The following is an 18,434-nucleotide window of genomic DNA, read 5'->3' on the forward strand; positions in this document are numbered from 1 at the left end:
ACAATTCTGTAAATATTTGCCGCGGAGGCTCAGACCACATTCAACTCTTCCACTAATGTCATCCGCACTTGCTGACGTATTTTAGAAGTGTAAGATTTAATCTAGAAAACTAAGCATTACATAACACTTGGAAGCACAGCAAATAGTGTAACATCGTGCAGGTGGCCATCCTGAACACCAAACTTTTTTTTGTTTAACAAAGTTTGACGTTATTCCCTGCACAGGTTTAAGCTGAAAATGATAGATTTGCATATATTGGTATAATTGATAAATTATAAATGTAACTGGGTAAATAATGATTCCTGCTTGTATTTCAATGATTTATTTCTAGTAAGTACATAAATTTTTTTTATGTTTTTGAAGTAATAATTTCAGGTGAGACAGTCATCCATTACATGTTAAGAAATGTTAAGCTTGTGGCTCCTTGTGCTGAAAGAAAAAAATGCAAATTTATCTTAGCTGACATTAGTTAACTGAAACTTATACAAAACAATATATTTTTAAAGAGACTGGAGAGTAGTTTTGTCCCTCTCCAAGGCCATTTTATCTGTATTTAGGTTTTGGTTTGTTTAGAGTACAAAATAGAAAGTGTTTCAAATGTTTGCTTAATGCATTGTTAATTATGCTAACGATATGGTTCACATTGGAATTCTTGGGTGACCCAGAGACTTTTCACACTGCATTTAAACCCAGATTGTTCAATATAAACTTTTAACCCAGGTAGTGGAACATTTTACTTGAAATTTAGAAATGTAGTTTGAATTTCTTTTGTAGGGTTAGCACATTTTTTGCAGCATTAAGCCTGCAGTATATACACAGTGTTGGGTTTAGTCATTTATAGTACAATATATCACATTATGAATACCCAGGATTAATTGTTAACCCAGCTAAAATAAAAAGGCAAAACAAAGTAACCCAGTATTCCTTTCACCTCAAGTCATAAACTCACTCCCTTAATTGATATTGAAATTTTTACACTGTTTACTGTTTTTGTTTGCATGTAATAAATGCCGACCTCCCTTACTTAGTTCTGCTTTATCATAATTGAATTGGATCAGTAGGTAACATGACATAATGTAGAAAAAACAGCCTAGATGGGATGCTCTATTGATTGTTGCCAAAAGCACTCACATTCGTACACTCATTCTTACCTTGCGGCAGTGTAGTGTGGTCAGTTGACCTACAGACCTCTTTTAGCATGTGGGAGGAAACCTGAGAACCTAGACAAAATACATACAAGCTCACAAAAAGCATGAGACATTCCACAGATTCTACATTGTTTCAAGGATAGTTTTTACAGTATTACATTATTACTATTTTGGACTGCTTTCTCTTCCTAATGTGTTTGTATTTCACTAAATGAATGCTTAGTTTATCATTTAATGTTATGTTTATGTTCATTAAATATATATATATATATATATATATATATATATATATATATATATATATATATATATATATATATATATATATATATATATATATATATATATATTAATAATGCACTTAAATTGACCTTGTATGCAATTTGCTTTGCCTTACATTTATTAGTGAGGTATATATGTGGGCTTCCTCTATCTATGTGCAAAAGAGAGGAAGGGAAGTGCTCTATAGCAAAGGGAAGTACTGTGAACGTGTGTATATCATTACTGATATAAGCCTGTAGAAAGCAAAGCAGCCAAGCCACACGATAAGTTCCTCACCTTGTCACACTTCTCTATAATTGCAGTTTTCAGAGCTTATGGTGGAACCAGATATAGTGAACCTGCCCACATTTGCAGCTCCTACTACACCACATGCACACAAACACTAAGCTGGATGAATTTATTTTTCAACACCTTTCTCCATTTATTTTTCTAAACTATTCTGTCACTGGGGAAAAAGTGTTCTGATTGTTTGTGTTCTGACTGCCACTACTGCCACTACTGCCACTGTCACTACTACTAACACTACTACTAATGCTGCCACTGCTACTGCAACTACTACAATTACTACTACTGCTACCACTGCCATGACTACCACTGCCACACCTACTACTACTTAATATGCTACTAATAAGTTTACTATGTCCAGTATGTCATTTGTATACATGTGATGTCATTTACCAAAGAAAATACACGATATAACTGATATTGAGAAACCTTTTTAATATAACATTTATTTGACATTCATTTAAAATGTATTTGTAATAGAGCATTTGTAGCATTTTGTAACAGAAATAAGCTGAATGTTTGAGAGCTCATTGGCCACTGCCAAGCTGCCACTGCTGGGCCCCTAAACAAGGCCCTAAACCCTCAACAACTCAATTTTAAAGATAGGATAATTGTAAGTACCTCGTGATAAAGGCGTCTTTTAAATAACAAATTTAATATGTTTTCCAGAAAATCCCAAACACTGAATTGAAACTGAAAATGTTAAAACCTTTACTCAATAAAATTCTAATCCTTGCCATAATACTGTGGTAGAAAGTGGATAAAAAAGTATAAAGTTTAAAAACACATTGCATAATAATCTATGGTTTTAGAATGTCCTAAAATATGATCAGAACCTATAGAAAGCTTGACAAATGAACATTCCAAAATGTTGGCTAACTTGATACTGTTGAAATGAAAATTATGTGTTTTCTATAAACGATACATGAACCAAGCTGTTTTTTAAATCCAGAGTCCATACTGCTTTGTGTTTGTGTACACAGTATGGATGTTGTGGGAAGTGTTGCATAGCCATATACTGCATGAAATTCGAATCAAATAACACTCTAATCTTCTGGATAAAATAATCACTACCAATGAGATAAAGTCTGATTAGTGTGGTTTCCTGCAGTGTATCTCCTGATCTACGATGCCTGTTAGTAGAGTTATAGATATTTCTGTGAGCTATAATGCATTCTGAATCTGAGCTCATTAAGGCCTTGACAATAACATTATAAGCTAAATCAAATGCACCACAGCAACTAAAAAACAGATTTCAGTGTAAAAGACACAGACCCAATAATTCTCTTCCTACATTTTCATTTCTGTATCTATTCACAAAAAGTCACAAGGGTTTCACATCCTTACTCATGCAGTGGAGTGCAGACCACTGTCACTCATGATAAATGCTCTATTCTCGTAATTATAGTAATGCAAGAGTCACATTGTGAAACTTTCATAAGCCAGTATTCTGGGGATGTGAAATGTTTAAGCATAATTTTACTCCTCAAATGTTTATGATACACATGTAAAACAGGTAAAAAATTAATAAATAAATAAAACATCTCCATAACCAGCGTAGGGAAGACACTTTTATTACAGTAAGACATGCTTAGCAAGCAGTGTGTTATTATTATTTTTTGCACATTAAACATAAGACATTAAGAAAACTTGTTAGTTCAGTTAGCAAGTGCAGTCACTGACAAGTAATATATTACAATATATAATCATAGATCTTCTTACAGTTTTATTGGTAAACATAATTTATCAGTTCACTATACTGGGATCTCGGAGTAAAATTGATATTAGTTTTTTTTTTTTTTCATTTAAGAACAGGAACGGGTATGCCAGAATATTAATAACTTAAATATTAAGCAATTCATTGGTAGACATGTTATTTACAAAAGGAAATCCTCCATATGAAATGAGCTAATATATTGCTATAAATGCTGGATGCGCACAGACAAGTATTTTAGGGTGTGTGAATCATGTTTCAGTAATGTTCTGTTAAATGGGTTATAGCTAAATTATAAATGTAGGGCTATAACCTGTATCACATGATCAATTCAAATGCCTAATATTTGTGTCGAATAAAAACAAGTATTGAAATATCTGACCTTCATACAAAAAAGGGGGTTAACTCTATTATTACTGTGTAGCTGGATCATATACTGCATTTTTCGAAATAACAAACAAAAACACTGATAAAAAAAATTCATGACGCTTTAAAAAAGAACATTTGAACAGAATAGGGAAAGTTAGCATAACATGGTAGATATTCGAATCAAATTGCAAATAAGCAGAGAAATTTAAACTGCATTCTCACTGTCAGTATGAAAATAGATGTATTCATGATGCTCTTTGTAGAAACTTAAAAGAATAAAAGTCATTTTATATCACACGGAGTTGCTAGTTCTCGTGTATTTTATCATTAAACCCGAACAAGGCCACTGCGCTATTTTTAGCATCAGACACTGTAACCTGACACTGCTTTCATGATCGTGTGTCTCTGCTTTTGTTCTGCTGTGTGGAACGCTAAAGCAACATGCATCCAGGTGAATAAGAGTTGGACTGTAGTACATCTTGTAAAACAGTAGGGATGTTTAAGTGCATTGGTTCTGTTAAATGACCACAATTATAATTTTAAGTGCTGTTTGGATATCAGTAATGAAATCTTTTAACGCAAAACTGTCCAACTGACATGAGGATAAACATGTTAACCCAGTGCATAAAACATCAAAGAATACAATTCTGGAAGCAAGAATACATGATGAGACCCTCTAAGAAGCAGTCACCTCTCATCAAATACATCGACTGGGCTCATAAATCAAGTTTAAACTTTTAGTTCATGGAGTAGTTTATCCAGCATTTTTGTGCAATGTTGGCTTAATAACAATACTCAGTATTGGATCCCTAGTTTAATCCATTGTACCTGGTTAAGAAACAGTTTTAGACAGATCCTTTACCTATATTCTTGTCTAAAAAAAAGTAATGGGGGAATAATTGCACTTGATCATTTGTACATTTCGTGATTCCATTAACACAACGCTACCCTGAAACAGCTCTTTTCTGCAATTACCAGCTTGTTCTATTGCTCTTGGTCTCCTGCTCTTTATAGCTCTTTGCTTCTCTCAAGAACTGATCAGCTTTCTTAAGTTTCTCCATTGCTGTAGCAAGAAGGAGCTCTGGGTCTGCTACCCCCTCACTGTCTTGTCCATCTTCAGGGCTCCCTCTGGGTGCTATTTTACCCAGCAGCTCTTCTGTTTCCCCAAGCTCCATGGACACTTTACTTTGCAAGCCAGTCATCTCCTCTAGGAGATCACCTGTGGATGCCGACTTTTTCTTCAAGGAGGAGTTCAGCGACGCAGCAGGGCTAGAGATCGGAGAGGTGCATTTACTTTCCGCAGTAACTGGGATGGGGTCATTCATAGTTGCTTCGAGTTTAACAGTAAGGTTGTTTGGAAGTGAATCATCAATTTCCTGGACCTTGCTGTCCGACATCTCCAGTTCCTCCTCGCTGGTCACACCATCTAAGACTTCCAGACTACTATGCAGCTTATCTGAGGATGGCGTTATTTGCTCACTAATTTCAGAGTCTTCGGCAGAGAGCTGACCGCTGTCTATAGACTTTACTTCCGCATCCACTCCAGATGCGTTGTCTAGGTCTTCACTTGCTCCTGAATTACTGAGACTCAGGATAACAACCTTGCGCTCTTCTTTTGGTTCTTGAGCGGCAGGTTTTGTTTCATCTGATGGCACGTCTTCAGCGGTGGATGACACAGTAACAGGCAGTGACACAGTAGTTGACTCCACAGTGTTATTCTGGACAGCTTTATTCTCCGTTTTGACAGATGGTTTAAGTGGTTTCTTTTTTGGTGGAGCAGGGGGAGCAGCACTCTTTTTAACAGTCTCTGGTGTTGAATGTGGAGTTAGTTTGAGTTCAGTGGCAGGTTTTGCAGGTTCGAGCATTATTAGTTTATTAGTTACTACACTTTGAGCAGATTTTTTAGCATTTTGGTCAACTAAACTTTTCTCCACTGCTGTAGAAGGTGAATCCCACATCACTCCCTGGGGCTTGGGGACATTATTTGAGATTGTGAATGGTTGGACTTCGGAGTTTCCAAATTCATCTTCCTCATTTTCCTTACTAGTAAAACCCTCATCTTCTGAAAGGATTTCTTTATCATTTAAGTTGAGTGCATCTTTGGGTTTGATGTCTTTAGACGGTAAACTGGGAGGATGGACAGTTTCAGGACCATCTGCCTCACTTTGAACTGGACTTGACTTGCCAGGTTTGGTTTCTGCTTCAGAATCGACATTCTCTAAAGCTGCATCTTCACTGGCACTTATTCTGGGTTTATTCTCCTTTGAGGGTGGCATGGGTGGCTTCACAACTTTCTCCCTATCATTTCCCTTCTCCTCGTCTCTATTTTTAGATGGTTTCTGGTCCTTTGATGGTGGCATCGGTGGCATGAGAACCTTCTTCTGTGAGGCAGGTTCTTCATGTTTGCTTTCGCTGTCCTCACTTTCACTTCGTTTGTTCTCCTTTGATGGAGGCATTGGAGGCATGAGAACCTTCTTCTGTGGGGCAGGTTCTTCATGTTTGCTTTCGCTGTCCTCACTTTCACTTCGTTTGTTCTCCTTTGATAGAGGCATTGGAGGCATGAGAACCTTCTTCTGTGGGGCAGGTTCTTCATGTTTGCTTTCGCTGTCCTCACTTTCACTTTGTTTGTTCTCCTTTGATGGAGGCATTGGAGGCTTCAATACTTTCTTTATAGGTGTTGTATCTTTACTTGCATCTTCCTCTGTAATGGCATCCAAAAATGTAGTCTGAGCCACTTTGGCTTCTCCATCAGTACCATCCATTACGATGTGAGCACCATTAGGCATATTGTCACTAATGTCAAGGTCCAGTCTTAAGATTCCATCTGATGAAATGTTTGCAGTCTAAAAAAAAACCCCAGAACTTTAATTGGTGAAGCCTGATCACCACTTTCAGCATTATTAATAATATAAACAGCTTTCATACATTAAAACACACGTGTGTATATCATCTTAGCCTACCTCCTTCATGTGTATCCTGGTTGGTGGTCTTCTACCACGGTTTCCTTTTGGCCGAGAACGTGTTACATGATCTAAAGATAAGCTTTCATCTACTTTTACCTGCAGTGAGAAAAATTACTAACTTTTTTATGTGATCACCCACAACCTAAAAAATATTGTAAATAAAGCATAGTATATGCTATTTAGTTCCAATTTTGTAAATACACTTATACAAATTCTGTACTACTGTAGCAAGGAAGTGTATTACAGACCTACGCAATTGAAAGGTCAGCTTGCTAAGTGAACTAAATAAGTAGCACTAAAATTTCAGACAAAAAAAAAAAAAATTTGTATAAAGTTTAAGCTTGGACTTAAATGTTGCACGTTTCAGTTTCTTTGTTTTCAGAATAAAAAAAATAAATAAAAGAAAAGAAAAAAATTTGTAAATACCTCATCAAAGATTTTATTCTTTGCTCTGTTAATGCCATCACTGAGGGCCTTGATCCAAGCTTCTTTCTCCTCCTGATTTTGAGCCTGCAGTTTGATGTCACACACCTACAAGCAAATGAGAAATATTTTCCAAATGTTATTAGCTACCTATGTTTGAAGAACCGGTTCAGTATAATGCCTCACCTGCAACATGAATTATACTAAACAGGTACATTGTCATTACATTGTACAACCCAAATAATAAATAATTTATCATTAAACATTTGTAATACACAAACAAATAGTTTTATATATATATATATATATATATATATATATATAAAATGCAAACAGATGTAGACAGATTTTGTGAGAGTGTTTGCTTAGATGTATTTCTGGTCAGCAATGTGTTCTTCTGTGCTATGTGCTATGCAAACCAACATGTTTACAACAATAGCTGGTTGCACAGCTAAAGGTTTTTATTGTAGCCTCCTGCATAAAGAGAGTGATTTAGAGGGAGTCCTGGGGGTTGGGGGGTTGCAAACTTTTGGGGGAGTTGCAGCTCGAAACAAACGAGAGGAAAACCACTTGAGTAAGACATGTGACTTGTCAAAAAAAAAAAAAGTATTAAGATTGTAAAGAAATGAAAATGTTTTTTTATACACTATTTTGAAAAAGTATATGGTGAGGTAACTGTCTATATATACAGCATGCTAAACCTTAAAACCATGAGAGTATAAGTATATATAGTGCACACTCATATGAATGTACCCTATGAAAAATATGGTTTCTGACATCCAGGAAATTATTTCTATCCCCAAAAGAGTCCATTTGAATGAATATCCATGACTCATATATCATGATGTAGTCATTCAAAAAGAGTCTGTATCCCTGCAAACCAATGCTGAAGTTCTGTCATTTTTCTATAGCAAAATATAGAAAATAAAATCTTAAAAGAAACAAATATACATACTTATATACACATCTGTATTACCCAAATGGAGTCTAACTAATGTAAACATTTTTATTTAATTTTTGCATTTATTTAATCCATTTCATTTGTGCCTATTTATTTGATTACTGCATTTAATTAAAAAAAAAAAAAAAAAAAAAAAAAAAATATATATATATATATATATATATATATATATATATATATATATATATATATATATATATATATATATATGTAGAGAGAGAGAGAGAGAGAGAGAGAGAGAGAGAGAGAGAGAGAGAGAGAGAGAGAGAGAGTGAGCGAGAGCATGAAAGAATTAATAAATTGTGCAGTGTGTATATTGCTGTGCATTTAACAGAAATATTCATTGCTAGCAAACAATACCAGTAAGAGCCAATAAATAATTTAGTCTGAACAAAATAAATCTTTCTTACATAATCCCCCGCAAAAATCCCCAGAGTATTCTTTCTAATCCTTTGGCTATTTCTACGTTTATTTATACAGTCCATTGTTCTGGTGAGTGGTGTTTAAATGAAGTGCGATACACATCCTTTTTGCTGATGAACTCAGCATGTATCTCTAAAATAGTCTGTAGTCCAGACGCATTGCTTATCCAAAGTAAACCACAGTCAAAATCTTTAACAGAGACCAAGCTGTTAAACGTGCAATTGTTATTAATGTCTTTTAGGCTCTAAAGCTCTTTTTTTTAATGTAGAACTACAACTCAAGAGGTTCAGGGTTAAAATGAAGCCATACGCTGAGCTGTCTGACTCACACAGCTGGCTGGTCACTGTGTTCAAGTGAGAGGAAAAAGTGACAGGCAGAGACACACACACACACACACACACACACACACACACACACACACACACACACACACACACACACACACACACACACACACACATTCTTTTGCTGCTGAGTTCTGAGAAGCTCACCAAAGCCTAATTTTCATCATCTGTTAGTAATACTGCCTGTTTCACTACTTAGGTATCTCTTGTGCATTTCTCAGGCCTCTTCCTGTCTTACACAAAGCTGGAGATTTTGTACTAGAGCGGGAAGCTCATAGTTAATTAAGGATTACACACTATCGTGTAACTATCGTGTTCCTTTTATCATGTAAAAGAAACTGAGTTAATAAAAAATGCAATGGATTTATTAATTGTGTCATGCTATAATGACCACAGAGACTAAACAAAAAAACTAAATATTTCCTGACTAATTGATTCCTGATTCTCAAAACCAGAAGAAACTCTTTTAGAAATTTAGAAATCACATAAATAATGTGATTGTTAAAGTAAAATAAACCTTTGGTAAAACCACAAAAACAACTTTGTAAGAAGAAAATCGCAGAAACATAGGATGAATCGAATAAATAAATGCTTATGTAATCATAAAAATACGAGTTACATTACTAATAATATACAAATAACATCTTGCTTCCCCCAATTGTTTTTGTTTCAAATATTTGTAGCACATCGAATTTTTTTTTTGCATTCAACAGCTTCGCAATGGCTTGTGCCTCACAGCATAGTTAGCAGCTCACATCTCTAGGAAAAAGTGACAGTAACTCAAAATATAAGCATGTATGCATCATTTCCTGCTTTTAAAATGAGCTATTCAGACTGCCGGACTAATTACAGCTCCCTCAGATGCTTGTGGAACGTTTGTTTTGGTCTGCACCCCAGTGTGATTGCTGTGTTCTCACCCACCCAAACAAGCCACATCGAGTTGAAAGCCTTAGTGTGATACTGCGATGCCTCCTTCACTTTTCAACTTTTCATGTTTTCATGATTAAGTCCAGGGTCAAAAAATATCATTCAACCACTTTGTGCCAGATTGTTCTGATTATGTATGTTTGAGTTTAATATTTAGTTGGTTACAAAGTTGAAACTTGGATGAACTATGATTGACAGCGTGACCGAACAGATTCTAAGGGAAAGAGGAAAATCTATCCACCCAGACAGCTGGGACAATTACGCTCTTTTGGATTAGATCATCAGTAGGATTCTAAATCTGGACCGCCCAACAAAAAAGGCAAAATATATCCTCTTTTTTACTCAGAATAATGTTTCACAAGTGTGCTTCATTATAATGGAGGTAGGAGGTGTACTGTCATTGCAAATCTTTGAACCTGAATAAGAACTTGAGAGAAATCTGCTGCATGAGTGTGCCTGATGTGTATCATCCAGAATGAACTGCACTACTGTAAATACATTATAAGAATTTTTTCTACAAATATGAATTTTTTTTTATTATTGAAACTTCCAGATTTGTTTTTAGGGATTACTATCTCTCTCTCTCTCTCTCTCTCTCTCTCTCTCTCTATATATATATATATATATATATATATATATATATATATATATATATATATATATATATATATATACACTTTTTCAGGCTTAATCAGCTTCTTCTTTCTTTAGTGTTTTGCGGTTAAAGCTTCAATCCACTAAAATTCTAAACAAGTTGTTATCAAATAGTATTGGGCTATTTAATCTCTCATATAGCTCACACAGTATAATCTTCTAAAGCCTATTTAAAAATGTTGTTGGTGCAATCACAACTGTTCGTAAAAATGACAAATGCATTTCCCTTTCAACCTAACGGAACATGCCATGTGACTGAAAACTTCGTCAGCTCCACTGCACACTGTCATGCACTCAATTCCTGTTTAAAGTTCATCGTTACTAGTGCAAAATGTCAGCAGGAGATAAAGCATGACAAAATGACTGATATAGGGAATGTATGAGTTTGGACAGTTATGGGACTGACTCACAGCAACCCACACAAAGGCCTAGTGTGCTTTTCCTGCATGCCATATTGAACCGCTGATGTCAGAGACTGCTGATCTGCCCCTACTTTGCATTGCATTGTTAATCGATGAGAGCCCCTCTTTATATTACAGACAAGAGAAGACTGCTGCAGTGTGCCATGTCTGACATTGCAATGCTACTCATAATTAATTGGCAGCGCTGACACTTACCTTACTCGTACTCTTGGGCGTTCGTATCAGTATCAGCCTGTATTTCTTCTTGAAGGGGCTGCGTAACTCATGGCATTTGTCATAGTTTTCCAAGTCCAGATGCTCCAGGCAGTTCTTTAAGTCCTGTGGAGAAAGGGTTTGTTTACATTGATTCAAACAAGACCAAAAAAGGAAGGATTCGAGCAAAACCTCCAAGCAGTTTATATGTAAAAATGCAGAAGGCAGAGCGAGCTCTTCAAGAGTCATAGAGACATTATATAAATATATTTTTTTATTTACTACTGTATTTTACAGTAGTAATATTTGGAATGTCTGCGCACATACTTCGTTCTTAAAATTGTTTGAAGGGTATTATAGCACCAAACTAGCTTTTATTTGTGTGGCATGTCTAAAGGAAAACGTGCAGTTTATATTATATGTAGCTATAAACATCTTATATTTATTAATTTAAAAAAATCTATATCATTAGTAACTGTGAAATTGCTCTTTTGAAAGGATTTTGAAAGAAAGCTTAGCAAATAGGGCCAGTCTTTAAACAGTGCACTGGATCAGTTAACAGTTTAAGGGCCTTTCTGAAGGGCCCTTTGGTGATTCCAGGATTTCCGCTTAAAACACTAAGCTACCGAGATAAATTAAATTTTAGAATAATTCTCAGTCTAACCAGCAGTCATCTCATTACCTCATTTTCATACACTGCAATCTCAGTTTTGTCCAGCTGAATGTAGCGGTCCTTGTAGCTACCCAGGAACTTCCCCGAGCACTTCTTCAACCAGCCTGCTTTGCCTTTGAACGTTGTTTCTTCAGGCTTGGCTGGCTCATCTTTAACATCCTAGCACATGTGGGAAGAAAAAAAGGGGGAAAAGGCAGTCAAGGTTGCACAGTGGGACGACTCATCTGCTTCGTTCGGCATTTATTTTAACATTCCTGAGCGGGCATTATGGTGGGAGAGCAGAGAGGGTAGATTGTGGTTAGTGCTTTCTGCTGATGTAGGAGTTATAGATGAGTCACATAACAGTGGCTAAATCTTAGAAACAGTAGGCAAATTTATAATTTATCTTGTACAGCAATGTTTTTATCAATACAGATGCCAATCAAACGAAGTAGTTCTACATTTGATTTACCTCTGTTGAAGTGTTATTTATCATGTAAAATATCAGAGAATCGCTATCAAAATACTACCTGTCAGGGTGAAGCACCTGTGAGGTTATATTGCTAAAAAATCTGAATACATATGCAGCAGCAGAAATTAAAGGTATTTGTATGTGTGTTTCGATTTACTAAGAGAAAAGGAAATGTCTCTCAGGATGTCTCTTTAAAGGGTTATCAGGGCTGTTTTTCCACTTTCTCCTGGCCTTTGGAAAGACCAGGGATGGGTTTGTGCTAACAGGGAAAGTGCAGCTGTCCAACAGAGGGGAAAAAAAATTATAGAATAATAGGAGTAGCACCGTGCCACATAATGCCTTTGTCCAGGAAACATCCTCACTCAACCAAGCCAACGCAGGCTCTGCCTGTCTCTACCGAGGAAGGAGAGGTGGGGGTGGACTTCGGAGAGGCTCTTTTGTTTTGCACATAGAAACAGGAAAACTGGAGCACGGTGCATGCTGCATCCCAACACTCCTACTGCTGAAGTAGTGCTTGCAGTGGAAAAATCTATAATGCATAAGGGAGTTTGGACACACAGAGTGCCTTTGGCTCTGATCATTAAACAAACGAATGTGAAAGGTGACAAAAATGCCTGTCATCAAACATCCATGGCCTAGAGCAGATCACATGGTTCATGTTTTTAGATATAGGCAGGAAATGATCAGAGACACTATCATAAAAGTTAGCCAAACAGGAAGCTCTGCTCTAAGAACGAATGCACCAACAGAGATATGGAATTGGCTGATGATGACGCTTGACCGCAGATATTAAGGTAAAAGTTCAACATTTCGATGGAACCGCATGAACATAAAAAAATAAGGGCAGGTGTGTTCGAAGAAAACCCCCCTAAAAACTCCATACATCCTATTTATTCATAATAATGTAGAATTTTCTTGAGCATCCACAAAACAAGTTACTTCCTCTTGTCACTATAAACAAATTGTTCCATCACCAGCTTATTTTTCTCTCTTGACGTTGCTAAACAAAATGGCTTGTAATACTACCAAGAAACCAAAAAGCACTTTGTCCTTAAGGCTTTCCTGTGTCAGAAACCTTTACCTCTGTCTGTTACATAGAGGATACCCCTTACAAAATTACTAAATAAATCTCTCCTTACAAACCCCCCCCCAAAAACAAACAAACAAACAAAAAAAACGGGTACCATCGATTACACACTTAAAAAATATATTTTTAATTTCCCCATTGAAGTTCCTTTGTAAGCTGTTTCTGTAGTAATATACTATACATAATGTATTAGTACCTGTCTATTAATATATAAACCTGGCACCAAAGACATGCTGCTGGCATAGAAAATAAATCGACACCTTGCAAATTCAATAGTGGCTTCACACATAAATGTACATTTTTCTTAATGTTTAATATGCGTCAGTTATGAACTTATAAGTCTGCTCCAAGATGTTTTTTGAGCAGGTCACACCTTAACCAACATCTGGTTCAAATAACAGCTGCATGCAGCAAAGTGAATGGCTGCATCTGGGATGAATCTGACATTGTCCTCTGCAGAGAGGGCTGACCTGCTGGGCTTCAACCAACACCCCACTAAAGTCAAGTCATCTGCATGCACGGGTGGTTTCATCCCATCGCCTTTATAACACTTATGTAATGTTCAGATTAAAATGAGCATTTTTGCTTTATCGGTCTCACAAACAAACCAGATTCAATGTTATTCGAGAGAAGAAGATCAGGTCACTGATAGAAACAACCAAAATGTAGATTAAGAAATAACTAAGTAAATCCTGAACATTTTAAATTATTTAAGCAGCAGTTCTCTTACATTATGATATATATATATATATATATATATATATATATATATATATATATATATATATATATATATATATATATATATATATATTCTTAAATAATTGATGTTTTACTTTAGAATACTGTATCCTGAGATACAGCAATGTGTCAACCTCTAGTTGACAGTAAACAGATGACAAACAGAGCAAATGCCTTCTATCATTAGCTGAAATCAAACCAACTAAAGAACCAACCAATCACCTTGCAAAATCCACTAATGTGTAGATTCCTGCAGCCAATAATTGGAAACTATATTTTCAGCCAACTGACCAAAAGCATTCTGTTATTTGGTGAAAAGAGGAAATCAATTTCGTCTATTACAGTGTTAACAGGAATTGAGACACACTTTCCCAATGTGTACTGGCAGCATCAAAACAATGGGTGGGTAAAGACTGAAGAATAAATAGCTGCTCGCTTATAAAATGCATTACTGAGGTGGCGTGTGTCAGTGCGTTGAGACTGGTGTAACAGAGCATGATATAACACAATAGCATTTTTTTATAGGGCTAGCAGACTGTGAATTGGGGTTTTAGTCCCTAATAAGTCTGACAATGATTTTTGGAGTTTAAGGACTTTTATCCTACTATTAATAGACTATTTTAATAAAAATAAAAAATGAACAATTAAAGGGGCAAAAGTGCAGTTTGTCATGTTACTGAGAAACCAGGAAGTACAAAGTTGGCAGTCCTGAAGACTTTTCACCCTCTAACCAATCATACCTGTGAATTCAACAGTGCTGTGGCATAAACAATGACATTAAATCATAATGCCCAGTGTTATATATAAGAGAGACTCATAAAGAGAGAGAGAGAGAGAGAGAGAGAGAGAGAGAGAGAGAGAGAGAGAGAGAGAGAGAGAGAGAGAGAGAGAAATCAAGCAATGGACTGAACCAAGTGTCTTTACGTGAGAAACTTATAAATCCTCATGAGTGCCCCACATCTACAGCTTGATGCCACTGCAGGCAACTAATCTTTCTTTCCTTGCCATAGTAAATGGAGCCTGAGTTTCCACTCGCTCATTATCATTCAATAAACCCAGGCAGAAACAGATGCCACCTCATAGCTTCAGAGGCTCATCACAGGGGGACAGGGATTCTATCTGGTTAATATTACAGAATTAAATAATGGAATTAAGGAATGCACTGGTTTCTGTCTGAAGGAAAACACAGCTGCATTTTCAGCACACCTTGCCAAAGCAGACGCTTCAGACCGATCAAACATCTGCGACGCTCCGCAAGCCAGTGTTAATATCAACCCCCATTTTAGGGCTGCAAAATGCACAACTTCCTCTTTAACATTTCCTGAAACTGAAACTTCTCACTGGGTGTAGTAACCGCCTTTTCTTTTTTTTTTTTTATACACAGGTTTTAATCTAAACTATGACAAAAATACACACTTAATCAACACTTATTTCCATAGCAATGAAACAGGTGAAGGAAAAAAAGAGACAATTTTCCATCCTCTTTGTTTGTCTGTGCTGTAATTTACCATCCTCTTTTAAAACTTGTGCTACTTAGTTCAGGTGATAGAAGGCTGTCACCGCGCTGCAGGATACCGGTGCAATAGCGGAAAGGGCCGGTTGCTCGCTTTCCCAATGCTGCTCCAGTAATTGCCTCTGCACTGCATACTTTGCTTATGCTCTGAACCACTATATAAGATTATTACTAAAAAAGACAAGACACTAAATGTGCAGCAGAGTGAGGTTTTACACACAGTCTATCTGAGAGCATACTTCCAGAGAGTATAACAAGTATGACTGATGCCACAGAAACTTGGCTGAATAAACTAAGACACTTTCTTCCACTAACCTGTTTCTATCGACGTAAATGTGACGATATGCAAATGTGTCAATGCAAATGGCTTCAAATGCCATTACATGAAACTCAGCCATCCTACTACAGAGAAAGAAATGCTGTGGTGTGTGAAAACATGTGCTGTTTTAGTTTAAAGTGGTCGAAGTAAAACCAAATAAATATAGCTGTTTATATTTTTCTTGTTGAATTTGTAAAAAAAAAATGGTTGTGCACGTTAATGAAAAATTTCATGCATTTGCAAACACATACATTGCACACATGATGCATTTTTTACTTTTTTACTTACTCCTCAACTCTGTCTCATCTAGGCATCATTTGGATTTCCTGATTGTGTTCACCTGTTCCTTATTTCAACCTGGTTAAATTTAGTAGTTAAATTCTTTCTGTGTGTTCTTGCAACCTGCGTTTGCTTAAAACAGAGACACTCGAACTTGGGCCCGTGGCCAAATTTGGCCTGTGGTGACCATTGATTTGGCCCGCCATGCCATTTAGAAGACTAGCAAGAAAAATGGGGCAAAAAATGACATTTGAAAAAGTCAGTGAATAGCTGTATTAGGCATTGAACTGGTTTCTCATTGTACTGTTTCCCTGAGCTAGAACATTGGAAATGATTCTGCATTAGTTAAGCAGAGTCATATTTTCTCCTCATTTATTTATTTTGACATATTATGAAATAATAAATGAGCCCAACTTTAATTTAAATATAATGTTCTGTATGATGCTTCATTTATTTTCAGCCTACGGCCCTCATTTAACTTTATATTACTGATATTGGACTCTTTATAAGAAAAGATTGGGGCAACTCTCATTTACAAGGATCTCGTGCTGTGGGTGATCAGGAATTCTTTAACTGCGGCTGCTAAAATAGTAAGATTAATGTCGATTTCACACATCGTGCATGTATGATGTTAAAAATTCCAGCAAGCCGATATAAAAACGATTTCCAGCATACAGGGTTGTTTCGTATCTCCTTTTTTGTGTGTCATGTTTCCTTTTCTAGTTCCATTTTTCTGGTTTCGACCGTCTCTGGTTTTCATGATCGTGTTTAGTAAATATTTTCACAGATTTATTTTTTGTGTTGCATTTGCAAAACAAACAAAGGCAAACCTTTATGCATGCTTTTATAATTTGCAACACTACACATATATTTCTATGTATGAAGTTTCAAGTACAGAGATTTTTTGCTTGATAATCTCTCAATTAAGTCCTCACTAACTTATGTGTCATATATATATATATATATATATATATATATATATATATATATATATATATATATATATATATATGCACACATACAACAAAGACAAAGATGTAAACAGAATTAGATGCATCCGAGTGAATCTTGGCTGTAATTATTTGGAGGCCAACTTGTTGTATGCAACACAAAACAACTGTAAAATAAAGTAACATTTAATAGAGTAACATTTCCAGGGTTTGCTGAACACAAATAAACCAAATACTCCATATGCTACTGCAGATTATGTGAGTTATGTGTTTGTGTTATAAGAAAATCAACCAGAAGAACCAGGAAGCTCAAACAGAGAAAATAACTCATACTCACATCTCCCATGATAAATCACTTAAGAGTCCGTTATGTGAAGGAGAGAGAGAGATAGAGAGAGAGAGAAAGAAAGAGAGAGAAAACACTCTGACGGCCACTTTATCTCAGGCCAAATGTGGATATTTCACTTCTTTCTGCAGACAACTTTCTCACTGCCGACATGATGCGAAGCTGAAAAAGAAGGAACTGGGCATCGTAACGGTGCTGCGGTGCTTCTGCTCATCGCTGTGTTTTCCTCTTTTTGACTCAGCAACCAAACAAGTTGGAGGTGGGAAAAAAAAGAAAAAAAAGTTTGGTTTCCGGTTTTAGTCCCACGAAAGCTTTTGGTCCGAACCACAGATGAGGCTATATTGGAAACCACATACTGCCACACTAACTAGTACGTCAAACACTACGCCACGCAGCACTGCGCCCTGTTTTCACATACTATATAGTAGAGAAGTAGCACAGCGAGGTATGTTCAGTTTCTTCCACGACACGAATGAGACACTACCGAGGAGCAACGAACGAACCGGTATCTTATGTGACTCTTTTGAACGAGTCGATTCAGTGCACTGAATTTGATTTGGTTTTTTTGTTGTTTTTTTTTTGGTTAGAGTTGAAGGAAAACCCTGAGAGAAGTGTTGCTAGAGAACCATTAAACCACTTCTTCCTCTCAGCAACCTATCTCACTTTAATTCCTCATCATGAACAGATCTGAGAGACAAATTGAATGCATCTGACCTTTACATTATTTCATATTACAGTATGTTATGTAGCCTTAACATTAACACACACACACACACACACACACACACACACACACACACACACACACACACACACACACACCTAGTTACTGTTTCCTCATATATTCCACATATTTCCGTATATATTGTATATTGTAAAAGTGAGTACACCCCTCACAATTCAGCAACCATTTAGTATATCTTCTCAAGAGACATGACTATAGAAATGAAACTTGGATATGTTTTAGT

At 36.2% G+C, this 18,434-nt stretch overlaps 1 protein-coding gene across 3 annotated transcripts; it reads right to left on the bottom strand.

Moving 5' to 3' along the window:
* Positions 1-3,273: 3,273 nt before the first annotated feature.
* Positions 3,274-18,184, bottom strand: plekho2 (pleckstrin homology domain containing, family O member 2). 3 transcript variants are annotated; one of them, XM_083559147.1, is made up of 7 exons: positions 17,458-18,184; positions 11,790-11,939; positions 11,111-11,233; positions 7,188-7,292; positions 6,759-6,857; positions 6,392-6,641; positions 3,274-6,199 (listed from the first exon to the last, which is right to left on the bottom strand). In XM_083559147.1, exons 1-7 carry the CDS (start codon positions 17,464-17,466, stop codon positions 4,770-4,772), a joined length of 2,166 nt encoding a protein of 721 aa, XP_083415273.1. In that variant the 5' UTR covers positions 17,467-18,184; the 3' UTR covers positions 3,274-4,769. The 3 variants fall into 3 exon arrangements, with proteins under 3 accessions (XP_083415273.1, XP_083415274.1, XP_083415272.1); XM_083559148.1 differs by having other exon boundaries at positions 3,274-6,173; positions 6,366-6,641; positions 17,458-18,006; XM_083559146.1 differs by having other exon boundaries at positions 3,274-6,641; positions 17,458-17,958.
* Positions 18,185-18,434: the final 250 nt, after the last annotated feature.

The sequence above is a fragment of the Silurus aristotelis genome (genome assembly GCF_946808225.1).
Source record: "Silurus aristotelis genome assembly, chromosome: 13".
Lineage (NCBI taxonomy): Eukaryota > Metazoa > Chordata > Actinopteri > Siluriformes > Siluridae > Silurus > Silurus aristotelis.